At 51.1% G+C, this 26376-nt stretch overlaps 1 protein-coding gene across 2 annotated transcripts in view; it reads left to right on the plus strand.

The window, feature by feature from the left end:
• PLCG2 (phospholipase C gamma 2) overlaps positions 1 to 26376 on the plus strand; it is a 953330-nt gene that overhangs the window by 793761 nt on the left and 133193 nt on the right. For both annotated transcript variants that reach the window (XM_069638435.1, XM_069638443.1), the window contains exon 25: positions 23411 to 23568. In XM_069638435.1, the coding sequence (XP_069494536.1) occupies positions 23411 to 23568 (158 nt within the window). The remainder of the gene's footprint in view (positions 1 to 23410; positions 23569 to 26376) is intronic.

The following is a 26376-nucleotide window of genomic DNA, read 5'->3' on the forward strand; positions in this document are numbered from 1 at the left end:
GGGTCAGATTTTTCACCTGGAGCTGCCAGTCTGAAATGGTCCAATTGCACAGGGACATGTGTGTACAAATGATATCCAGGTAACAAAGTCACTCCACTTTACCATAGCCATGTCAGACATGTGACTAGTGGACAGCGACATGGCTAGTAAAAGTGGGGGAATGCAAACAATCTGACTGAATGAACAGTGAAAAATAAGCAACTATGTTGTGGCAAGGTGACACTTCAAGGGCAACTGGCGTGCAGTTGGGCTAGATGTCTACTGTTGGCAGAAGGGATACTGCTATGGCCAAATGCAGCTGCGCAGGAAGTATTGCATGAAGCACATGGCTGACCCATACGACTCAGGCGCACACACTCTCACCTGGCACACAAACAGAAGCCCTCTCACACACACACCATGCACATGGATGACACACACATGCATGTGCACTCACCGGACAATGCCTCGTAATCAGCCAGATCTCCCACGCCTTGGATCTGTTCCTCCGTGACGTAGGTCCCAGCGACTGACTCATGTGGAGTGAGTTCCATGTCTACTACTGGAGACCCACCTCCAGTCACTAGAGTTGCGGCATGACTTGAGGCCAGCTTACTCTTTGCCCTGCGCTTTAGGTCATTCCAGCGCTTATAGCAATCATTGGCTGTGCGCCTCACGATTCCAAGGGCACTTACGATGTCCGCAACGGTCTGCCAGTGTGCCTGGCGTTGTGCAGGTGTGGTCTTGGATCCTGCAACAATGACCATCTCGTTGTCATGTCCGGACACATACTCGACAAGTGCATTCAGTTCGTCATCCGTGAAGCTGGGCTTCCTGGACGGGCCGGACTGTGTAGCCGTGTCTGGGGCATCAGCCTGTGCCGGACGAGCACTCTTCCTCTTCCGCTTGGAAGGTGGTGGTGATCCTGAGTGTCCTGCGCCGCTCTGGACACTAGGGGCAGGAGCCCTGGTGGACTCTGTATCAGGAGTGTGGGATTGCACACTCAGCATGGGAGTTGGTGCAGGCATTGGCTCTAGTGTGATGGTGTCAGGGGGAATGTCAGCAGCATGGACTAGGACCGACACTGTCCTGGCTGGGTGTGTGAGGGCTGGGGTGGATGGAGCCGCAGCTGCCCCTGCAGCCTCTCCGCCCTGCCTCCTTGGTGCAGCAGATGACCTTGCTGCCCCAGATCCACGTGGCATGATGGCATCAACGTGCACCAGCGCACGTGTCGTAGCCCTGCTGACCTGGAAGTCAGCCATGGAGTCAGCCAGGTCTGGTGCCACAATGGGCTGATCCAACAAGGGCTGAGCATGGATGGTGTCAGCCACATCAGCCTCAACGGGAGGGGGGGAGGGGGGATTATGGGTGCCCGTGACTGGTCCTCCACACATGGGGGGACAGGCTCACCCTGCAAGTTACGACCACGTCCCCTACCGGATCCACCACGGCCACCACTTGTGGCTCTTCCACCTTTGCCACCCTTACGGAATCCTCGCCTCCCAGCCATGGCACTGATGTTAATGTGCGTATGGGAGTGGATGTAGACTATTGTCCTGGGCAATTGGGGGTCAAAGGGGTTGGGTACCAGATGGTAATTGTACCCTAGTGCTCTAGCAAGGCTGAATGTAACCCCTGGGGAAAGATGACGGGTCACGCAACGCACAGGAGGCCCAAAAAAGGGAGATGACGTGCACGCAACCCCTCCTAGACCACGTGTGCAGAAAGAAAAACCTGCACTACGCTGTGGCACCCAGTAACACAAGAATGAACGTATGCGTGTCACACGCAGCTTAGAATGACCTCTCAAGGGGTAGGCTACACACGGGGCAAGCACAGATGTTAGATACGTGCGTGACTCACCGTCTGCCAGGTAAAAGAGCGTGAAAAATGAGCGCGTTTGGTTGGCAACACCCCCGCCAAAAGAAGATATGTACGCTGTCTGAGGAGACAGGACAACAGTAGAAGGGAACACTGTTTGAGGGAACAGGCCCAGGTAAACCAGTACAAGAGAAAAAATAGAAAAAGCTGTCAGAGGTAACAGGGAGTACGAACTTGAAACGCCGTGAAGTAAATCGCGTGTGAAACGACAAGAAGTACAGAATTCACCCACTCGCTCTCCACGAAAAGCAGTACAAGGAATTGGTGTTCTACACGTACCTTATATGCAGGCCCACACGTACAGCGTCACTTACGCGGCGTGTACGTGCTAGGGCCATTCCCACCAATTACACGCTTTGTCACTTCTGCGTGTAGGTCCATTTGCACCAATTACACGCTTTGTCACTTCTGCGTGTATGTCCATTTGCACCAATTACACGCTTTGACACTTCTGCGTGTAGGTCCATTTGCACCAATTACACGCTTTGACACTTCTGCGTGTAGGGCTATTTCCACCAATAACACGCTTTGACACTCGGACGTGTCACGCAACTTTTTCCTACGCATGCACGTGACTTCATAGACGCGCATACGCGTTTACGCGCTAAGGGCCTTTCATCGATTTACACGCAGACGTGTGGGATTTTCACGTGCAAAATCACTCACTACCACGCGTTCACACACGAAAGACCACGCTCCTGCCCAGGAGGCCAAATTACTGCCCCCCAGAGCCCTGAGCACGCTCCCACCTGCCATCTGTGCTGCCTGACTGCCTGCTGCCCACGTGCCCTGCCATTTGCTGCCTGCACATCAGCCAGGGGTGCTGTTGCTGTGACCACCCCTGCTGGAACCAAAGGCTCCCGACTGCTTTTCCGTCACCCCACAGCCCAGCCCCAGGACCCAGTTGCCCACCCACTCCTGCCTCTGGGGTTGCCATGTCGGGCACTACAACATCTGGCACCAGTGGCAACCCCCGGCCAAGGAGGCAGAGGGGCACCAGCTTCAGTGCCAGGGAAGTTGGTGTCCTGGTGGAGAGTGCCCCTGCACTGCTGGGGGGTGGGGGTGGTGGGAGACATGAGTGGGGGCCTGGTGGAGGGTGCACCTGGTGGCTGGGGGGTGGGGGTGGTGGGAGACATGAGTGGGGGCCTGGTGGAGGGTGCCCCTGGTGGCTGGGGGGTGGGGGTGGTGGGAGACATGGATGGGGGCCTGGTGGAGGGTGCCCCTGCACTGCTGGGGGGTGGGGGTGGTGGGAGACATGGATGGGGGCCTGGTGGAGGGTGCCCCTGGTGGCGGGGGGGGTGGGGGTGATAGGGGACATGAGTGGGGGCCTGGTGGAGGGTGCCCCTGCACTGCTGGGGGGTGGGGGTGGTGGGAGACATGGATGGGGGCCTGGTGGAGGGTGCCCCTGGTGGCGGGGGGGTGGGGGTGGTGGGAGACATGGGTGGGGGCCTGGTGGAGGGTGCCCCTGGATGCTGGGGGGTGGGGGTGATAGGGGACATGGGTGGGGGCCTGGTGGAGGGTGCCCCTGCACTGCTGGGGGGTGGGGGTGGTGGGAGACATGAGTGGGGGCCTGGTGGAGGGTGCCCCTGCACTGCTGGGGGGTGGGGGTGGTGGGAGACATGGATGGGGGCCTGGTGGAGGCTGCCCCTGGTGGCGGGGGGGTGGGGGTGGTGGGAGACATGGATGGGGGCCTGGTGGAGGGTGCCCCTGGTGGCGGGGGGATGGGGGTGATAGGGGACATGAGTGGGGGCCTGGTGGAGGCTGCCCCTGCACTGCTGGGGGGTGGGGGTGGTGGGAGACATGAGTGGGGGCCTGGTGGAGGGTGCCCCTGGTGGCTGGGGGGTGGTGGGAGACATGGGTGGGGGCCTGGTGGAGGGTGCCCCTGGATGCTGGGGGGTGGGGGTGGTGGGAGACATGAGTGGGGGCCTGGTGGAGGGTGCCCCTGGTGGCTGGGGGGTGGGGCTGGTGGGAGACATGGGTGGGAGCCTGGTGGAGGGTGCCCCTGGATGCTGGGGGGTGGGGGTAGTGGGTTACATGGGTGGGGGCCTGGTGGAGGGTGCGCCTGGATTCTGGGGGGTGGGGGTGGTGGGAGACATGAGTGGGGGCCTGGTGGAGGGTGCCCCTGGTGGCTGGGGGTTGGGGGTGGTGGGAGACATGGATGGGGGCCTGGTGGAGGGTGCCCCTGGTGGCGGGGGGGTGGGGGTGATAGGGAACATGAGTGGGGTCCTGGTGGAGGCTGCCCCTGCACTGCTGGGGGGTGGGGGTGGTGGGAGACATGAGTGGGGGCCTGGTGGAGGGTGCCCCTGGTGGCTGGGGGGTGGGGGTGGTGGGAGACATGGGTGGGGGCCTGGTGGAGGGTGCCCCTGGATGCTGGGGGGTGGGGGTGGTGGGAGACATGAGTGGGGGCCTGGTGGAGGGTGCCCCTGGTGGCTGGGGGGTGGGGGTGGTGGAAGACATGGGTGGGGGCCTGGTGGAGGGTGCCCCTGGATGCTGGGGGGTGGTGGTGGTGGGAGACATGAGTGGGGGCCTGGTGGAGGGTGCCCCTGGTGGCTGGGGGGTGGGGGTGATAGGGGACATGAGTGGGGGCCTGGTGGAGGGTGCCCCTGCACTGCTGGGGGGTGGGGGTGATAGGGGCCATGGGTGGGGGCCTGGTGGAGGGTGCCCCTGCACTGCTGGGGGGTGGGGGGGGTGGGAGACATGGATGGGGGCCTGGTGGAGGGTGCCCCTGGTGGCTGGGGGGTGGGGGTGGTGGGAGACATGAGTGGGGGCCTGGTGGAGGGTGCCCCTGGTGGCTGGGGGGTGGGGGTGGTGGGAGACATGAGTGGGGGCCTGGTGGAGGGTGCCCCTGGTGGCTGGGGGGTGGGGGTGGTGGGAGACATGAGTGGGGGCCTGGTGGAGGGTGCCCCTGGTGGCTGGGGGGTGGGGGTGGTGGGAGACATGAGTGGGGGCCTGGTGGAGGGTGCCCCTGGTGGCTGGGGGGTGGGGGTGGTGGGAGACATGAGTGGGGGCCTGGTGGAGGGTGCCCCTGGTGGCTGGGGGGCGGGGGTGGTGGGAGACATGGATGGGGGCCTGGTGGAGGGTGCCCCTGCACTGCTGGGGGGTGGGGGTGGTGGGAGACATGGATGGGGGCCTGGTGGAGGGTGCCCCTGGTGGCTGGGGGGTGGGGGTGGTGGGAGACATGAGTGGGGGCCTGGTGGAGGGTGCCCCTGGTGGCTGGGGGGTGGGGGTGGTGGGAGACATGAGTGGGGGCCTGGTGGAGGGTGCCCCTGGTGGCTGGGGGGTGGGGGTGGTGGGAGACATGAGTGGGGGCCTGGTGGAGGGTGCCCCTGGTGGCTGGGGGGTGGGGGTGGTGGGAGACATGGGTGGGGGCCTGGTGGAGGGTGCCCCTGGATGCTGGGGGGTGGTGGTGGTGGGAGACATGAGTGGGGGCCTGGTGGAGGGTGCCCCTGGTGGCTGGGGGGTGGGGGTGATAGGGGACATGAGTGGGGGCCTGGTGGAGGGTGCCCCTGCACTGCTGGGGGGTGGGGGTGATAGGGGACATGGGTGGGGGCCTGGTGGAGGGTGCCCCTGCACTGCTGGGGGGTGGGGGTGGTGGGAGACATGGGTGGGGGCCTGGTGGAGGGTGCCCCTGCACTGCTGGGGTGTGGGGGTGATAGGGGACATGGGTGGGGGCCTGGTGGAGGGTGCCCCCGCACTGCTGGGGGGTGGGGGTGATAGGGGACATGGGTGGGGGCCTGGTAGAGGGTGCCCCTGCACTGCTGGGGGGTGGGGGTGGTGGGAGACATGGATGGGGGCCTGGTGGAGGGTGCCCCTGGTGGCTGGGGGGTGGGGGTGGTGGGAGACATGGGTGGGGGCCTGGTGGAGGGTGCCCCTGGATGCTGGGGGGTGGTGGGAGACATGAGTGGGGGCCTGGTGGAGGGTGCCCCTGGTGGCTGGGGGGTGGGGGTGATAGGGGACATGAGTGGGGGCCTGGTGGAGGGTGCCCCTGCACTGCTGGGGGGTGGGGGTGATAGGGGACATGGGTGGGGGCCTGGTGGAGGGTGCCCCTGCACTGCTGGGGGGTGGGGGTGGTGGGAGACATGGATGGGGGCCTGGTGGAGGGAGCCCCTGGTGGCTGGGGGGTGGGGGTGGTGGGAGACATGAGTGGGGGCCTGGTGGAGGGTGCCCCTGGTGGCTGGGGGGTGGGGGTGGTGGGAGACATGAGTGGGGGCCTGGTGGAGGGTGCCCCTGGTGGCTGGGGGGTGGGGGTGGTGGGAGACATGGATGGGGGCCTGGTGGAGGGTGCCCCTGCACTGCTGGGGGGTGGGGGTGGTGGGAGACATGGATGGGGGCCTGGTGGAGGGTGCCCCTGGTGGCGGGGGGGTGGGGGTGATAGGGGACATGAGTGGGGGCCTGGTGGAGGGTGCCCCTGCACTGCTGGGGGGTGGGGGTGGTGGGAGACATGGATGGGGGCCTGGTGGAGGGTGCCCCTGGTGGCTGGGGGGTGGGGGTGGTGGGAGACATGAGTGGGGGCCTGGTGGAGGGTGCCCCTGGTGGCTGGGGGGTGGGGGTGGTGGGAGACATGAGTGGGGGCCTGGTGGAGGGTGCCCCTGGTGGCTGGGGGGTGGGGGTGGTGGGAGACATGAGTGGGGGCCTGGTGGAGGGTGCCCCTGGTGGCTGGGGGGTGGGGGTGGTGGGAGACATGGGTGGGGGCCTGGTGGAGGGTGCCCCTGGATGCTGGGGGGTGGTGGTGGTGGGAGACATTAGTGGGGGCCTGGTGGAGGGTGCCCCTGGTGGCTGGGGGGTGGGGGTGATAGGGGACATGAGTGGGGGCCTGGTGGAGGGTGCCCCTGCACTGCTGGGGGGTGGGGGTGATAGGGGACATGGGTGGGGGCCTGGTGGAGGGTGCCCCTGCACTGCTGGGGGGTGGGGGTGGTGGGAGACATGGGTGGGGGCCTGGTGGAGGGTGCCCCTGCACTGCTGGGGTGTGGGGGTGATAGGGGACATGGGTGGGGGCCTGGTGGAGGGTGCCCCTGCACTGCTGGGGGGTGGGGGTGATAGGGGACATGGGTGGGGGCCTGGTAGAGGGTGCCCCTGCACTGCTGGGGGGTGGGGGTGGTGGGAGACATGGATGGGGGCCTGGTGGAGGGTGCCCCTGGTGGCTGGGGGGTGGGGGTGGTGGGAGACATGGGTGGGGGCCTGGTGGAGGGTGCCCCTGGATGCTGGGGGGTGGTGGGAGACATGAGTGGGGGCCTGGTGGAGGGTGCCCCTGGTGGCTGGGGGGTGGGGGTGATAGGGGACATGAGTGGGGGCCTGGTGGAGGGTGCCCCTGCACTGCTGGGGGGTGGGGGTGATAGGGGACATGGGTGGGGGCCTGGTGGAGGGTGCCCCTGCACTGCTGGGGGGTGGGGGTGGTGGGAGGCATGGATGGGGGCCTGGTGGAGGGAGCCCCTGGTGGCTGGGGGGTGGGGGTGGTGGGAGACATGAGTGGGGGCCTGGTGGAGGGTGCCCCTGGTGGCTGGGGGGTGGGGGTGGTGGGAGACATGAGTGGGGGCCTGGTGGAGGGTGCCCCTGGTGGCTGGGGGGTGGGGGTGGTGGGAGACATGGATGGGGGCCTGGTGGAGGGTGCCCCTGCACTGCTGGGGGGTGGGGGTGGTGGGAGACATGGATGGGGGCCTGGTGGAGGGTGCCCCTGGTGGCGGGGGGGTGGGGGTGATAGGGGACATGAGTGGGGGCCTGGTGGAGGGTGCCCCTGCACTGCTGGGGGGTGGGGGTGGTGGGAGGCATGGATGGGGGCCTGGTGGAGGCTGCCCCTGCACTGCTGGGGGGTGGGGATGCAGGGGGACATGAGCAGGTGTGCAGGGTAGTCCCCTGTTTTGTGGGCTGCCTGCAGGGGCCGTGAAGGGTGTACAGGGAACACCTGTGAGGACCCACCCAGCCTAATTGCGTGTGATAATTCCCGCACACACCTGTAATACACGTACCTGGCCAAATCGCATGTGAGAATTCCCGCGCACCCCTGTAATACACGTACCCAGCCGAATCGCGTGTAGAACTTCCCGTGTACCCCTGTAATACACGTACCCAGCCAAATCGCGTGTGATAATTCCCACGTACCCCTGAAATACACGTACCCTGGCCAATCGCGTGTAGAACTTCCCACGCACCCCTGTAATACACGTACCAAGCCAAATCGCGTGTGATAATTCCCGCGCACCCCTGTAATACACGTACCTGGCCAAATCGCATGTGAGAATTCCCGCGCACCCCTGTAATACACGTACCCAGCCGAATCGCGTGTAGAACTTCCCGTGTACCCCTTTAATACACGTACCCAGCCAAATCGGGTGTGATAATTCCTGCGTACCCCTGTGATACACGTGCCCTGGCTAATCGCGTGTAATACTTCACGCGTACCCCTGTAATACACGTACCCTGGCTAATCGCGTGTATAACTTCACGCGTACCCCTGATATGCACGTTACCCGCTTTGCGTTCCTTGTTTGGCAGCCCTGTAGACTGGTCCAGGTTTAGCGCAGCCCTTTGCGATGATGTAGCGATTTTGATGGCTTTTCCTTGCGCGAGGGCGTTCTTGGGGGCGTTACTGGCGCTGCTGCAGGGTCGCTGCGATACTCTGCGCCACGGCTGGTTTGGGAGCTAAAATCCATGAATACGCTGTGCGCGGAAATCGGTTTTAGCGCACGTGCCTGGCGCAGACAATCGCACGCGGACACTCTGCGCCAGCCGCTTGCGACACTTTTCTGCGAAATTCTATGAATTACCCTGTGAATCTTCAGCATGGAGGCAATGGCACTGATCACCACCCTCACTGTCCCACTCGTTCCCCTCAGAGCACACTGAGCCGCCCGGGCCCATGAGTGAAACCATTCACCGGAGAACTTCCCTTCCCTGGCAAAAATAACACCACGCTGTACTGCACACGTAGTAAGCTTTGTGGAGGCAGACATTAGCATCTAGCCATCCACCCAAATACATTCTGCGTTTGGTTGGGTTCCTCGCTCACGGCCATCAAAACCACCACAGTCAGTCCATTTCTGTCCATGCAGGCTATTGAGAGTCAGAGGAAGTCATCAGGTTGTTGCCTACATATATGGAGTCTGTGTTCAGCATGTCTTGACTACTCACAGTGGTTCTGAGAAGGAAACTGGTTGTATTTCCGCTGTTTTCTGTGACCCCTACCAAACCATTTAGGCATATGTCAATTGCAAGAAGGTTATTCCACATTGAGCATATATCATTTGTCTAGGGAAAATTGTGCTTTTATGACTTGCCACAGTTATGTGGATAATAGAGACCATTCTTTGTCAGTACTCTAGGAATGCTTGTTGTTCTCTCTAGTAGAGTTTTTGCTTCCAACATCCACCAACAAGAAAAGTATAAAGATAAGTATTGCTTTACATGTTCTGGCATGAACCATGACTACTGGTATCCAGTGTGTATGCTCTCAAGCCTTAGAGATCTACTAGAACACAAATTGAGCAGCGAAAACATTAGGATGTAGGTAATACACTTAGCATTCATTTTGGAGCATTGTTGGAAAAATCATTCACGCTCAGTTTAATAAAAAGAAAAATATTTTGCCAAAAATTGTGTTTTTATACTGTCTATGTCACATACTATTCCAGTGCTTTGTTAAGAAAGGATACATCACATTGGAAACATTGCCATATATACTCTATTCATAACCAGGCTAGTTGTTATTTAATTCAGAACACTGAACATATCCTTTCAGACCTAACTTCCTTCCTTATTTTGGATAACATACATTTTGAATGGATTGTGTCCTCCCACTTATTCCTCATCTTTCATATCTCCAATATCCAGCTTCAGCTGCTTAGGAAAACATTTTCAGCAGAGTGCGCTGTCCGTCGATGCGTTCGACTTAATGTCCCTCGAGGGCCTCTGTCTCGAGGATGATGTCATCGAAGGTATATAGAGCACGCCCAGCCCCCATTGGCTTCAGTTTCATCTTTCAGAGTAAGCTTTCGCTTCGTGAACTACGGCCCGCTTCATATTTTTCTTTGAAAATTGTCAATATTTCTTCGTCACTAGCTCCAACAACCCCAAAGACCGGGTTTAGAAAATGCCGCTGACCAACCCACATCAGGTGTGCTTGTGGTATCTCGGTGTGGAGCACAAGACCTCGGCCTGTCCGAAGTGTCAGTCTATGACCAGAAAAGCTCTGAAGGAGTGTAAAGTAAAACTGGCGGTAGGTAGACACCCCAAAAAATCCCCTTCGACTACCCCGTCGAAAAACATTCTTCTGATGAAGCGAGAGATGACTCTCCTCGACGGAAGAAGACTAAAAGGTCCAGCTCACAGAGTGGCTCTCACCAATCCACGTCGTCATCGAGAAAATCAAGTAAGTAGGCCATGCTCCTACTGCGCCTTCTGAAGCCAGGAAATGAAGGAAAGGGCTTAAGCCATATCCCATGTGCCCTCTATCCCAGGATGAAGGCTAGATTCTCATTGTGAGCCATCGAGGCCTCAACACGATGAAAAGTCATCGAAGAATCCTTCGAGCCATCGAAGTCCATCACGGACAAAGTCCACGGACAAGTTAACATTGAAATCATCGACACTGTTGATGCCCTCGACACCCAAGACGTCTTCTTCGAAGACATTGACGCAAAAAACAAGTTTAGTGACCCTTCATCGGCATCTGGCTCAAACCCATCAACGCCTTTACCAATAATTCAAAGATCCTTCACACTATTGCCTAGGAAGGATTTTCTTAAGACACTCACATCCATTTATGAAAACAATGAGCCTTCAGATGACAGTGACCTTTTGGATTGCCATATGGCACTCCGAATGTCCCTGATAGATTTATATCTTTTTTTTTTGTGTGTGTGTGTGTGTGTGCTATTTTGGTTAAAATAAACCTTATACACACTAATTTAGGAAAATACATGATTGCAGACATTAAAAGATGAGTATCGATGTCATTCTACCATACATAAAAGAATTGGTTAAAAAAGATGATAAAATCATGATTTAAAATCACTTTGTACATGATTGCACCTGATAAAAGACCGAATCACTTCATGATGTGGCACAATCATGTTAGCACATAGGCCCCACATGCTCCTTTTCACTTAATAACCGCTGAGTTGTAATTGGGGGTGATTAGTGCTTCTTCTATGTCTTTTAAACAAGTATTGACAATTTTCCATATGTTGTACACAGCAGCCATGATTTCGACTTAATCAGCACCATTGATGGTACTCCAAAATTGGTCTCCCTCTCTCTGTCCGGGATTTGAGGTAAACTGCTGGTAACCCTTGTCATAATACTTGGTCATTTCTGGGCACTGTGTCAACACATGGCGAGCAGTCTCAACTGTCAGACCACAAAGTCTGAACAATCACTTATCGTGGGGTATCTTTTTCCACCTCCCCGTGTGCTCTAATGTAGGTAAAATGCTCAACTGAAGATAGATTATAAATTTACAGATAGGTCTTGGACAGTGTTTTACCAGATAACTAGCTTTATATCGGAGGAATATAGGTTGCAGGACATGCTTGTAAAATTAACAAGCAGCCAGTGGGGTGGACACCTCACCAGAGTTGTATTTTGGCAAACCAGAACCAGATGATCACGCAGATACATCTTACCGACAATTGATGACCAGGGTCACTGATTTCATGGGATGGAGCAGGCCTGCCCCCCGTTCGCACAGGATAACCTCACTAATATCCTGGTCAAAGGTCCTTCCTTTTCATGTTGCTCTACAAAAGAGAGTAAGTGCAAATTGGGAAGCACCGGAATGAAGTCTGACAGTCAATACAAATTTGACAAAGAAATATAGGCTGTCAAGCAGTGAACCCAGCTACTTGTCTAAACATCCTACCCCAGAAAGCCTGGTGGGGCAAGCACCAACAGCTACCTCCGAGCAGGCTGCCTATCTGACCATCCCACCAGATCGGGATGATAAGTGTATAGACGCCTGGTCAAGGAAAGTATTCTCTGCCGGGAGCATGGCTCTCAAATCAGCCAACTCTACATGTGCCCTTGCTAAATTCACCTACACCCTATGGGACTGTACATCCAAGGGCGGCTGAATATATTCCCGAAGGGGAAGAAAGAGACAGCTTTTTGGCCATTGTAAAAGATGGCAAAGAGGCCATGTGTAAGTCTCTACAAACAGGTTTGGATTCTGCTGACAGTATCAGCAGAGCCATGGCGCCAAGCACCGTGATACACAGGTTTGCGTGGTTAAGGAAGTCTGAATTTGCACCAGACGTGCAGTCTAGACTCCTTAACATGCCTTTGACAGGTCTCATCTTTTTGGCAGCAAGGCTGACAAAAGCCTTGAGAAGCTGCAGACCTTGAAGGTGGCAGACAAGTCTCTAGTGCCGCTCTTAGGCAGCCTCAGCCCTTTCACCCAATGGACCATCTTGGAGTGGTAGATCCTTTCGCCACTACTCAATTGGAAGAGCGAGAGTAATGGCTGGCCAAAGATGTCAAAGAAGATTCCCTTGTGGTGGATGAGGGAGAGGTGCAAAGCCCGCCCAAGCAGCAGCATCTTTACAATCAAACATGGCTTCAGCCACCTCAAAACCTCTCTGAGGTCTTGACTCACGACACCCCGGTGGGAGGCAGACTGTCTCAGCATCGGAAAGAATAGCGGGGTATTACTTTAGATGCATGGGCATTAGAAACCATAGCCCAAGGTTACTGACTCCACATCATTTTGAGACCTCAAAATCATCCACCAGAAAGCCATTCTTTAAAGGTTCCAGATCCGTTCCTTGTGCAGGAAATGTTGACCCTGTGAGAGAAATGTGCTATAGAGCTAGTACTTGTAACAGAGAGGAACAAAGGATGGTATTCTCCATATTTCCTGATCCCAAGAAGGACGGAGGACTGAGACCTATCTTGGACTTGAGATACTTCAACAAATTCCTCAGTAAGGACAAGTTCAAGATGGTCACACTTTTCTCTTTGGATGGTGTCATTTAACCTTCAGGATGCTATTTTCATGTGCCAATCCATCTCATAAACAGAAAGTACTTGAGGTTTGCAGTTGGCGGTTCTCATTATCGGTTTCGAGTTCTGCCATCCCGGCTGACTTCCACCCTGAGAGTTTTCACCAAACTGATGGTGGTGGTGGCAGCGAGTCTCAGGAGAGGGGGGATTCACGTTTAACCCTACCTGGACAATTGACTGATCAGGGTGTGTTCTCCCATTAAAGTCCTGGATCATCTCAGTGTGACCTGCCGCTCTCTCCACAGACTGGGCCACTCCCTCAATTACAAGAAATTCCATATGATACCATCTCAAAAGCTCCAATTCATCGGGGCTGTACTGGATACATACTTAAGAAAGACCTCACCACCCGAGGTGAGGGCTCAAGACATTCTGCAGATGGTCACCAAATTTCAGAGTGCCCAGCATCTCCCGGGCCTTCGAATTCTTGAGGTTGCTCAGCCTCATGGCATCCTGCATTTTCCTGGTGCCAAAGGCTTATCTGAGAATGGGATGCCTTCAATGGGCTCTCAGAACACAATGTTCTCAATTCTCGGGCAACATGTCAGACCTACTTCAGGTTCCTAACAGGGTCGCACAGGATCTCCTGTGGTGGGCCTGCAAAGACAACATTCTGAGGGGAGAACCTTTTTGGCAACCATGGGCAGAGATAACTGTAGTGACGGATGCCTCACTCACGGGGTGGGGAGCCCAGGCCAACGATCTGACAATCAGCTGTTGTTGGTCTCCATCGGAGTCCAAACTACACATCAATCTTTTGGAGCTGAGAGTATTCAGACTGTGCTGAATGCTTTTCTGCCCTCTGTACGGGGAAAGACTGTCCTGATAATGATGGACAACACAGTGGCCATGTACTACCCCAACAAGAGAGGAGGAGTAGGGTCACTACCACTGTGCAGAGGGGCAATGCAGCTCAGGTTCTGGGCAATAAAAGAAGGAATCTCTCTATTGGCAGTTCACCTAGCAGGAGAGGAGAGCACAGTGGTGGATGCTCTGAGCAGGCAGAGCACTGTCTCCCACGAGTGGGAACTAGCGCCGTAAGTCCTTCAAGAGATCTTCACCCTTTGGGGAACCCCTCAAGTGGATCTGTTCATGACCAGTGTCAACCAGAAGTGCAAGTGCAAGCTGTTTTAATCCAGGGAAATTCCTCCAAGAGGAGCTCTAGGGGACGTGTTCTTAGGGAACTGGGAGTTTCCACTCCTGTACGCATTTCCTCCAGTCCCCATCATTTCTCACGTGATCAGGAGCTTGAGAAAGTTCAGGAAATCCATGATCCTAATTGCCCGGATTGGGTCAGGAGGAAGTGGTACCCGGACCTTCCGGACATGTCCATCTGCCCTCCAGTACGTCTTCCACAAAAAGAGAGGAGGGTCGGGTACTCTATTCAGAGGTCAAGACTCTCAAAGTTCATGCAAGGTTTCTGAGAGGTAGAGATATAAGGATTGGGACCTCCCGGATGACGTAATGGAGATTTTGCTTCCGGCCAGAAGGCCAGCAACAAAGTCTTTTTACCGCTGCTGTTGGAATAAATTCTGCAGCTGGTGCAGGGATAAGAACGTGGACCGTTTTCTATGCAAAACACCAGAGGGGTTATCTTTTCTGCTGCATTTGGCCAATCTGAGGCTCCAGGTTGGAACCATTAAAGGTTATTTAGCAGCGCTTTTCATCTTCAAGCGTTCATCTGAGTAAACATATTTAAAAATTCCTTTGGTGATACAACTTCTAAAGAGACTCACTAATGTGTTCCCTCCATCTCCTTTTCAGGTTCCGGTTTGGGACCTTAATCTTGTTTTAAAGTTTCTCATGAGTGCACCATTTGAACCACTCCATTCATGTCCCTTAAGAATACTAACATTGAAAACCATCTTGTTGGTAGAGTTAACATCAGCCCATAGGGTGAGTGAGTTGCAGGCACTATCTTCTAAACCACCTTTTACGCACTTTCATAAAGACATGGTCATCTTTAAGGTCAAACCTTCCTTCCTACCTAAGATTATATCAGATTTTCATTTGGGTCAAAAGGTAGTATTACCTACTTTTTATCCTACTCCTCATCCTAGCAAGGATGGGGAGAGACTACACAGACTCGACCCAGGAAGAGTTTCGGATAGAAGACCAACTGTTTATAGGATACACAGGTCATAGACTGGGACAGGCTGTAACTAAGCAAACCTTGTCCGGATTGATCGTTTTTGCTATTACTGAATGCTGTAGGCTAGCTGGGAAAGATCTCCCTGGAGGCTTCGGAGCCCATTCCACTAGGAGCATGTTTACTTCTTCTGCTCTGCAAAGAGGTGTTCCAATAAAGCATATTTGTGAGGCAGCCACTGGGTCTACCATTCACCCCTTTACAAAGCATTACTGCCTTGATTTCACCGTAAATCAGGATGTAAGCTTTTGGAAACCTTTCTTTCTTTCGGTTCACAACAACCCTTGATGATAAAGTTTGAACTCTCTCCCCCAAAACTAATACTGCTTTGGGAGTCTATCCAAGATTAGGAATAGTTGGGAGGACACAGTCCATTCAAGAACAAGTTACTTACCCCTGGGAATGTTCTTTCGACTGGATGTTCCTCACTGGTATTCCTCATTGCCCCTCCCAGCCTACCCTGCAGTAAGTAGAATGTCCATGTTATTGCAGTTTACGCTGCTTTGGAGTCTAGTATGGTTTAGACTACATTAAGGCTGGTAGTTTTACTGTAAGAATGATGTGAAAAAACAGAACTGAAGTCAAGGGGCGCTGAGCGTGCTATATATATCTTTAATGACATCATCCTCAAGACGGAGGCCCTCAAAGGACATCGAGACGACCGCATCGACGCACAGCGCCCTCTGCCGAAAATGTTTTCCGAAGCAGCTCAATCTGGATATTGGAGATATCAAAGATGAGGAATACGTGGGAGGAACATCCAGTTGAAAGAACGTTACCAGGGGTAAGTATCTTGTTCTTCTTTCCTTTTTAAAGCTAGATATCTTTCATGAGTGTTTGAATTCATACTCATCAGATTTATTAATCTGAATATCAGTGGTTTGGGGTTTAGTTTCTGTAAAGGGGTGATACTCAGGAAACTGTACAAAAGTTAGATGCCTCCTCAGGTTTCAGGAGTCCAAAATAGTAAGGTAACTTTCACTTAGATGTGTGTGTGTGTGTGTCTGTCTGTCTGTCTGTCTGTCTCTGTCTCTGTCTGTCTGCCTTTTAGGTATCACGAAACCAGGAAGGTTGAGCCCACGTCTGGTCCGGATTCTCCTTCAAATGGTTCCCACACCACAGGATGCAGCCAGACCCAAGGGATTTAGACCAAAGTGGGTGGCAGCTTCACACCACTTTTGATGGGGGCTCAAAGAGTCAAACATAACTATCAGAGATCTAGCTTTATTCACCACTGAATATGCATTGGTGTTTTTAAATCAATTATATATTTCAGGATCGCAGTAGGGACAAGTCTTCCCCATTGTTTTAGTTCCTTTCCAGTGCTGAAGTTACAGCAGCAGCCCATTGTTTTTTTGGTGGACCAGGGACAAATATGATGCTTCATGATTTCACTCTCACCTAAGCCAGCAGTCATGCCAGCCTTCCTAGATAGAGGATCATACAGGTAGCATTTCCCAAAATGCTCTAAGCAGGGAAACAAGAAGTGGCCCAAGCATTGGGAATTCAATCTGTGGCAGACTGTCACCTCCTCTGGAGACTAAGGGAATAAAGACAGGGAAAACGCCCCCACCCCCTGTATGGAAAATTGGCCAAGTTAATGGATGTTCACGCTACAGTGAACTAGTGCCAGGAGTCATATGAATTCTAAGTCAGTAAATCAAAGACGAGCGAAGGCCAGATTGTTGGGCAAAGAATGAGTAGCAAGTGGAGGCCATGAAGTAATTGGCAAAGAAGAGCCCTGAATGAAGGAACTGCCCTCCATCTATCTGGTTTGGCTATGATGTTAGTTGATGCAAAGTGTGTGTTCAGGCTAATCTTGCAGAGGGTACTATGGTATCATCGATCATGAGGGTGGTTTTCACGATCACATAGTTGCAGTATGGACCTCGAAGGATGGAAAGACATTGTAATTTGTTTGGAACATTGGACGCTTTTGTGGTCTCTACTTTCATGGATACCTTTCAGTCTAGTATGTAACCAGCCTATTGCGAGTGAGAAGCAGATCATCACACATTAGCTCGTCTTTGTTTGGGGCAATCCTGTCCATCATATTTTCACTTATTTCTCTGTAAAAAGGTCATCCTCCGACCTTATTGTAACAGTCATGGTTGCACTGCCCGCTCCCTTCCCATGGCTAGCACAAAGACATTGCAACTTGTTGCAATAATATGTTCCATGTGTAGATCGTTCATGGGAACAGAAGCAGCCATGATGCTTCGCACGATGGAAAACCAGGAAACATTTACATTACATCTATAGACCTTTGGGGAAAAATGCAACCTGAAGGCATTGTTACATCAATTATCAGTGTGTTTAATATAAAGTAAGACATTCAAATACATGTTTGTATGAGTGAAATATAGAGACCTTTCTTCTCTGCAGCCTCATCCCAACAGAGAATGAAGTGTTTAGTACAAAACCATTATAAAGTCTCTAGCATGGCAATCCGATGGGCATAGCTCCGGTACAGCAACATGGGTTTATGATTAAAATATGTGAGTGTATTTCAGCAACATTGGGTGATGAGTAAAACATGCAAGTCTATTTCAGCAACATGGGGTGATGAGTAAAACATGCAAGTATATTTCAGCAACATGGGGTGATGAGTAAAACATGTGAGTGTATTTCAGCAACATTGGGTGATTAGTAAAACATGCAAGTGTATTACAGCAACATAGGGTGATGAGTAAAACATGTGAGTCTATTTCAGTCCTACATACATAATCTTCGGCATTCGCACAACAGATTAATTTGGACAAAAAAGGAATGGATTGCACTAAAACGTTGGTCTTTTCTGTTGCAATGGCTTCCTCGTCTAAATTGCCAGTTCCTTTGATGGGTTTAACCATCAGGATTTCCAAAATGGAGAGCATGCCAAGAATGACCTACAGATCGTGCACCTTTCGATCTGGTGCACAACTGAGGAAACCGTCCACAGCAGGGAGTCAGAAAATCTCTAATTGGTGTGGCAGGGTCAAGGATTTGACCCTGTCAGGGGTGGACTGGAGAGTAGAGTAGGGGGTGGAGAGTAGTGTAGTGTAGTGAAGAGGTTAGTGGAGAGTACGAGAGTGGAGAGTAGTAGAGTAAAAAGGGCAGAGTAGTAGAGCAGAGAGGGGGCAATAGTAGAGAGCAAGGGATAGAGGGGGGAGATGGAGAGAAAGAGGAGTGTGTGAGGAGAAGAAGTGAGCAGAGTAGACTGAAGGGAGAGGAAGGAGAGAACAAAAGGGTGAAGAGTGCAAGCGTGCAAGACGCCAAGACCTAGTGAGACGCGGGTGATTGAAAAGCAGCACCGATTGAGCTCTGTTTGCATCTTCTTGGGCCCTAGGCTGGGATCTACCTAGGAATTGCTGGAGGGAGTAAGAGGGGTAAAGCGATTGTCTTTAGGCCCTCCCTATTAGCCGGCCAGAACTTAGATTGTAGAGGTTACTGATCTATAGTGGCCACTGTGGGATTTAGGGACGCCGGAGCTAGGTAGGAAACGTCCACGCCATATGAGAGAGAGGGACAGCCCTTAGTGAGACACTGTTCGAACTTGTTATTAAACAAACAAAAAAACTTCAACCATCTTCGAGAGTTGGTCAATCCTGAACTGGTAAAGAGGTTATTTTTCAAAACTATGGAGTAAAAACAGAAATATTTTTCCTGGTCAAGCTAAAGATCAACCATCAGACCTGTGCTTTCTGTGGATATGAATCAGCCAAGGCTCCACTAACTTTGTGGCAACATTTTAGTGTTATGGCAGTCAGACGACATGAATCAAGATAGAAACGTGAGAAATTAATTGTCCATAGACATTGATATATTTTAATACTTTAGTCCTTAAATTGCTGTCATCACAAGCATTCATTTAAGAAATAATACTTATATGTGGATTATAAAATGGTGATGAGTGACAGGATAGTATAGAATCATGTTAGAACATTAAATTAAATATATAACTGAAAGACAATGCTCTACGAAAGGAGGACTTATACAATAATTAGTAGTGCAGTACCAGGGAAGATCAGTGAGATTTCTTGAGGAGAGATTAAAAATGAAGCAGTCTCCTGGCATTACAATGGTGCGTCAGTTCAGAAACGAGAGCAATGCTCAGAAGGGCGCTACGTCCAATCCTAGTATAAAATATCCACTTTAAAGTCAAACCTAATTCTTCAAAATCTCTAGTAGTACACCACAAGTCTCACGCAAACCACAGGAATGTACTTAACACGTAATGCACGTATGGGATAAAAGTTCTTTCTTAAGCTGGTATGCAAGAGGCTAAGCAATATCAAATGTAAGATGTTCTCGTTTGCCCGCTCATACAAGAGACATTTCATGAAAGTGTGGGCCCTGCCTTTCAAATTTCACTTTAAGCATGCCACTGGGAGTGAACACAATCTTTATTTTAAATAAAGTTCTTTTACAACGAGGGGTGCATCCTCGTCTAGGTTCTTGTCTCCCTGGAGCTGCTTGATGACAACATTGTGGTGGGGCATCAGACCTTTGCCAACTTTCGCATCAATTCTTTCTTCAATACTGGTCCACCAAGCCACAAGACCCGATGTACCAGAACTGAGGTTCCTATACTTGAGCTATCACAAAGCAATAGAGGAAGCTCATCATTTTGAGATCTTAGGAAATGAGTGTTTATTTTTTTAAAATATGACTGGAAAAAAATGGTATCGTGCTCCTTGTCCACCCTGCTAGATTTTAGAGTTTTGGTGTGATCATCTGACCAGCAGCTTGTGAGTGGATTTTATTTATTTTATTTGTTCATTTATAATGCGCTTAATACCAGCGAGTGGTTTCTAAGCGCGGGATCGGGATTCAAACCTGTGTTGTCCCGCGTTGTTTTGCTTCCAAGACAAACACGTTGCCCCTGAGCTATTCTTCGTGCTATTGTGCATGCTGGGGGACAAGGTCAGCTTGAGTCATTTAGAGTTTGGGGTGTGAACAGGATATCCAGAGGAGAAAGATTTCATAGGGTGGTGCAGTGAATATTTGTGTCCTTTATAGGATCCCAGAGTAACAGTGATGTGTGAAGTGTCTAGACAGAAGATGGGCACAGAGATGTGTGTTCCTGTGTGAGCAGCTAATAGGCTTCGGTCTCTTTTAATAGAAGATGGCCCTGGAAAAGAAAGAAATACATTTCTGGCAAAAACATGTTCGTCTTGGTAAGTGGGGCACTGTTTTGCCACAGGCCCTCGTATGGTTTGGTAGTTGAACAGCTTGTCTAATGTACAATGAAGACCCCACTAGCTGTTTTTGGGGGGCACACCCCTAGAAATCAGGGGGGGTGGTATTCTCTTTCATACAAAAACGTATCCTTAAGCGCCCTCGAGACCTTTGGTTAAAATTGGCAGGATGGAACGGGAAAGGATGGATAGGGAAAAAGGAATCTCTGGCAACGGAAGCGTAGCAGAGTCCAAGACTCACCCCATCATCCTGTTGAGTAGAGAGGGCATGTTAATCTTTAGTCAGTCAAGTGTACATGCTTATCAACGCTCTGAGTCTAGGAAGGGGTGCGGTCATTTTAAGGTGAGGGTGACGGGGAAGAGCCCACCCACTCCTGTAGAGAAAGGCATGTTATCATTGACTGTACCATCTGCCGGAGCAGTACACAGAGTATGCCAGTTCACTTTCGAGTGTTAAGACATATTAAGAAGAAGCTCTGTAATTTGATGGCGATTTAAAATTCAAGATGCCTTTTAATAAAGACTGCCTACTCCTTCAGCATAAGCAGTTAACTGTGTTTATGCACTTTTAGGAGGGTTTGGAGGGGTGAGATAGAGGGGGGGTCTAGTGTATTCTGATTTTAGGGGACATCAGTCTGTGGGTTTGGTGACATTCCATGCATCTGCGATAGCAGGAGGGTGGAAATCATCACCAGAGCTCAGCATGCAGTATGAGTAAGTTATAGAAAGAAATGGGACGCCAGATGCACCCTCATTACTAGACTCACACATGTAAATGCCCTGGATAGTTATTTTACAAAACATATTCCTGCCATATGCCCCACTTTGAAAGCTGATTTGCATTGCATGTCAGGTTCCAAGGAAATGAAAGATAAGCAACACCTTGTGTGGCAGCTCACATCATAATGGAGGTATAAATGTGCAAGGGGGACAGGGTCTATGTAGTGAATCAACTAATGCCAAATTGAAGGCATTTTCATAGAAGCCTATTTCATGTCAGCTGTACTTTGGTATTTTCTAGTGTCCAATTAAGAGCCTTGCTTTACTTATGAAGACTTATGAAGATAGAATTGTTATATAGGGGGAAATATTTATTAAATTACATATCAAATATGGCTTTGAAGACAAACTAAAATCTAACGCTCTAAAGAAACAGTAATTGACAAAGCCAATATTATGGACTTTTATACATTGAAACCCTTTACTCTTTTCACTTGTATGATAGTTTCCAAAAGAGTTACAATATAGGACCGACCTTCATCGGGCACAGGAAGAATGCCCTCCTTTTCCCCACAATGCTGTATTTGAATAACCTCCCATCGGGTTTTACAGGGATGATCTAGACGCTTCATATAAGTAACTTGAGAGTAGTGCTCCTAACACCTCATGCATCACTGACCGGTGGGCCCAACACCTCGCAAGTCCGCCCCTCGCCTGCATAGTCCTCATGTTGGTATTCCTTTCCTACTTCTTTCATCACACAGCAGCATTCTGCCCACTCACTCAGGGCTTCTACGTCATAACTCTCTTGAGACCCAGGGTTCCACCACACAAAACCACTCAGAGGCTCCAGCTGGTCCTCCTCTTCTCATCTATGGTGGTGAGCACACCCTGAGGATGGAAGAACATGATTTGATGTGGGGACTTCTGTTCAGGGAGCATGGGTGCTCAGAAAAGAAAAAAAGAGCAGTGAAACTCCATCTCACCCAGAGGACCAAGTTTGCACAGGAACCTGGAGCAGAGGTTAGAGTCAAGGTCCCCAGGTCAGGAAGGGTCACTGATCCACCTCACTCAGAGGTATCCAGAGGCATCATGTTATTGAAATCCTTCCCCCTGGGACAGACCATGAGGCTCAGTGAGGGGATGTGGCATCATGATCAGACAATAGCGAATGGAAGATCAGGAGATGGCCACATGTCAGTCTCTGCTGGTTCCTCGATGCAACAACAAGACAGGAGGTAGCATGACCTTGTGCTGCCACGGAGCAAGACAGGCATGAACAAGTGGGTTTGAGCGCACAATGGCAAGGCAGGCTAGATAATAGTGAAGGAATGTTTCCATAGTGAGGTGGGTGGCAGTGGGCTTTCAGGCTGTGGTGATGGGCACACCAAACCTTCCAAAAAGAGGGAGACTGCAATTTTCCATGCTTTTAGAGAGGCAAAGGAAATCACAGACTGGAGTATTAGGACAACATGGAGGTAGGGCAACTATCCTAAAGTTGGGACCTCTGAAATAGAAACCCCAACAAACGAATGCATGGCTCTGGTGTGTTGGCAATGCCTTGGGTGTAGGGTGATGCAGAGGGTTGGAACAGGTGGGCCAGGTCTTCGGAATAGAGAGTAAGATGGGAAGGTGGCCAGAAGCGAGTAGGATGGAATGTGTTGAAAAGTGGCAGGTCCAGTGATATGGAGAGAGAATGGACATGCCTTGGTCAGTGGGTAAGGGAAAACGTTCATGAAAACCAAACCAGACTTTTAAGCCATCACAGTTTCCTCACACAAGCATGGTGAACACATTGGCACTGCTCGAAACCGAGAGTGAGTATGTATGTGTCTTAATCATAGGATGAACAACATAAAAACATATGGCAGAGAGACAGAACTAGAGAGAGAGAGAGAGAGAGATAGATAGAGAGAGGCAAAGTGAGTGGATGTTTATGTTTGTGTGGGTGTGTGGGGGTGCTGTTGGTATCCTGTTATTTCTGTACATGTGAAGACCTCGCCATTATAATCAGTGAAAATGTTGTTTTGCAGCCTATATTCTTTGGGTAACCATCTGTTGGTGAAATATGTGCTAGCTTACATCCCTACAATCGAGATAGTGAAGAGTAGGAAATAGTACATTAGACTACAACATGGTCGAACCCATGTCTTTCCTTTTATTGGTCAGGACATACTTTGGATCCTCACCATTAGGTTGTGTATATAAATCCTTACAAGTGTAGTATAGTAACAAATAGGGCTTTGTATTGCAATTTGTGTACTCATTACTTCAACTGTGAGATTCCTTGTCAAGCCCACAGGGAGGATCGAGGAGGGGGGCGGGGGTGCGTAGGGGGTGGGGGTGTGTGTGTGTACTCTAAGCAAAGGAAGGATGTGCCCCATAAATGTAGAGCAGACAAAATATAGGCAGAGTGTACGGAGTAGTGGATAGGTTGTTTATGCACTAAGTGGAGGGTGTGCAGCATTACCAGGTGTACTAAAAATGTTTATCTCTTTCCATCTTTCAGCCAAATCCCAGTATGGAAAGGCGGGGATGCCCTATGTGCTCACACTTGAACCAAAAGACCATGAAGACCCGGCTATAGACTTTGCTACTGACACAGTGGAAGAGCTCTTCGGATGGTACCAGCACGTTTGGGAAATTTCGCGGATAAAAGAGAAGCAGGTACCAACATGCTCTCTTCTTGTGTTGATAATGAAACTTGATTATGGTAAAAGTGGCAAAGAAAGCACTGCTGGCCTAAAGTGTGTAGTTCAGAGTGTAGTTAGTTCACTTTTGTGTCTGCCTTTATCTTGTTGTGCATCATTGGATTGTTCAAATGCCTGTTGTCGAATATAACCACTACGATAAACCTAATGTCTAACTGCCCTTCACTGGGTAGAAACAGAGGATAGCTCTTCTCCCTGGTCACCATCTCACCTGAAGTGTTTGACAGCAGCTTCGGTGTTCCCAGTGGTGCAGTGCGGCTTCCTCCTCCTTCCACCATCTGCTCCTAGTTGCACATGAATGACATCTACTGAATGATCTGCCAGTGAAAGTCCAGGGAGGTCCCTCTTCACGTGCCAGCAGGTCAGGCATTGCATTGTCTTCTCCTCATCTGAGTTTGACTGGGGATGGAGTGTGGTGAGGGTACAGTCTTCCCCCACCCTTGGTTCCTGCTGACAGTAAATGACAAACAATGAGTGGTGTGGATGGAAGGAACAGGAAGACCTTGGGATACACAAGGTTGTTTGACAGCCCCTGAAGCTAGCGGAACATGTGCCTTTTTCTATTATGCTATTCCTGTAGCCGATCGCAATGATCTATGGATGCATTAAATGACAGTTCCTTTGTTATTGACCCCAGCCAAATGCAGGCAATGTTTCGCTGGGTGCCATGGTTCACAAGACTATAACTTGAATTTCCTTAAATGGTTGTGTCGTTTCTAAAGTTTTATTTTTATTTTGCTGAAATCTCACGAGAGTTCGGCAAAAATAACAGAGTCCGGAAATTTCCCTCGATCTCCTCCCAGTCCACTCACAACGCCATGACAGAACTAGGTAACTACTCTTTTTTCATGACTAAATCCGTTATATTTGTTCTTTCACAGTCATTTTCTACACGCTCAATGAACGTGTTCGACAAACGCTTTCCAAGAGTTTCGTTTTCGCAGCTTTCGCATGCGATGGAATTGCACATGTTAAAATCACCCTAAACGAACTACAACACTGTTCTACTTAGGTGTTCCAGCGTCACCAGTTCTCAGAAACTTTCACCAGAGGGCATAGTGTAGCTCAACAACGATCATCTCTGAAGTCCAGCTTCTTAAGCTCCAGACATGATTTCACCAATGTATAACTGGAGCACACCATGCCCTTTACCTCAGTCCATTTTTTCCACCCACTCTCATGGTGTCTTCTCTGGAACAATCTTTAGACTTTTTTGCTCCGCCATTATGCCTGGTCTCACTCCATCGAGGTTTCAGTCTGTTGGGAATGCAGCTCCAAAAAGACCAAGGTTGGGGCATTAATGTAAAGAATTCATTATCTATGTCAGATCATTTATTCCCGCCAATTTAACATTGCTGTCAAACTTATGTCATGGTACCTGTATCGGCTGCATGCAATGTTAGAGGTGTATTGAGGTGGGGGGTGATCGGTTGTTGGCAGGTATTGTAGGGTAATGTTTACTATGTATCCTTTGACTGACAATATGATACTGGCAAGTGGTTGTTGGATACAATAATGTAATGTAAGATGTTGCTAATTTCAATCAAATTATTAAATACATTTAAAAAATAAGATGGCAGAGCCTACCCTTGTGAAATGGAATCAAAGAGAGGATAGGAGACATAAGAAGCTAAACAAGTACTTCCACTCCCACAACAAGTTGCACCAGTCCCGGGAGGATAGCTTAAGGGCAACGTGCTCGCCTTGGAAGCAAGAGGACACAGAGCACTACAGGTTCAATCCCTGGGTCCGTGCTTAGAAATCTCTGGGTATTAAGCGTGTTATAAGTAATCTTCATATCATATCATTCATCTTCCTCCCATAAAAAAGAAGCGAGAGCACAGGTCAAGGTGGGATGAAAGTGAGGATTCTTCTGAAATGTAGTAAGGCATGTTTCCTTTTAATCTTCTAAGCATGCCACTAGAGAGGAGTGAGAGGATTTTAAAAATCAGATGTTTGCCTTTCTTCCAAAGCCTCACTGGGCACAGCTTCCACCTCAATGCTGACACGGCTGTTAAGTTTTGAAAATCGTTAAGAACGGCTACTGCCTAAACCTTCTCGAGAAACCCACGGACAGACTTCCTTTGCTTCTATTCCAAGATATGATGCTGGCAGTCTAGGAGGAACTAGCCTCACATTTTGCCTACAGGGTCATGGAGATGGTTCCTACCTCTGTGGATGGGTTGGGGTGATACTCCCGGTACCTCTCGTGCCAAAAAGTGGTGGAGCCCTACATCCCATCCTGGACCTCAGGGACTTGAAAATGGTCCATAGGAAGGACGCATACAGGATGGTAACCATTTAAGAGATTCTCCAGGTTCTGCAGAGTGAGAGCCTATTGGTGTCGCTGGTGTTCAAGATGCGTACCAGCATGTGAACCGATCTACCTAAAGTACAGGAAGTTCCTGAGATTCATGATTCATGACCCTTTGTCAGGTCAGGTGCTTCCTTTCAAGCTAATTTCTGTCCCCGAGTTTTCACCAAGTTGATGACAGTGATACAGGTCTTTCCCTACCTGGACGATTCGCTCATTTGGGGTCTTTTGCCAGAGGAGGTGTCAGGCTACCTTGAGGACACCTATCGGCTGCTGCATGTTTGGGCTTTTCCGTGAATTTCTAGAGCTCATCAGACATAGACACTCAGGTTTGGAAGGCTGTTACCCCAGAGGAAATAGTTAACATCATTTGTCAGGTGGGCACCTTACTCCAGAACTCATGGATGCTGCCAGCTTCAGCCTTTCTCCACCTTCTTGGGATAAAGTCAT

This window comes from Ambystoma mexicanum, chromosome 1q (genome assembly GCF_040938575.1).
Source record: "Ambystoma mexicanum isolate Mex_15411 chromosome 1q, UKY_AmexF1_1, whole genome shotgun sequence".
NCBI lineage: Eukaryota > Metazoa > Chordata > Amphibia > Caudata > Ambystomatidae > Ambystoma > Ambystoma mexicanum.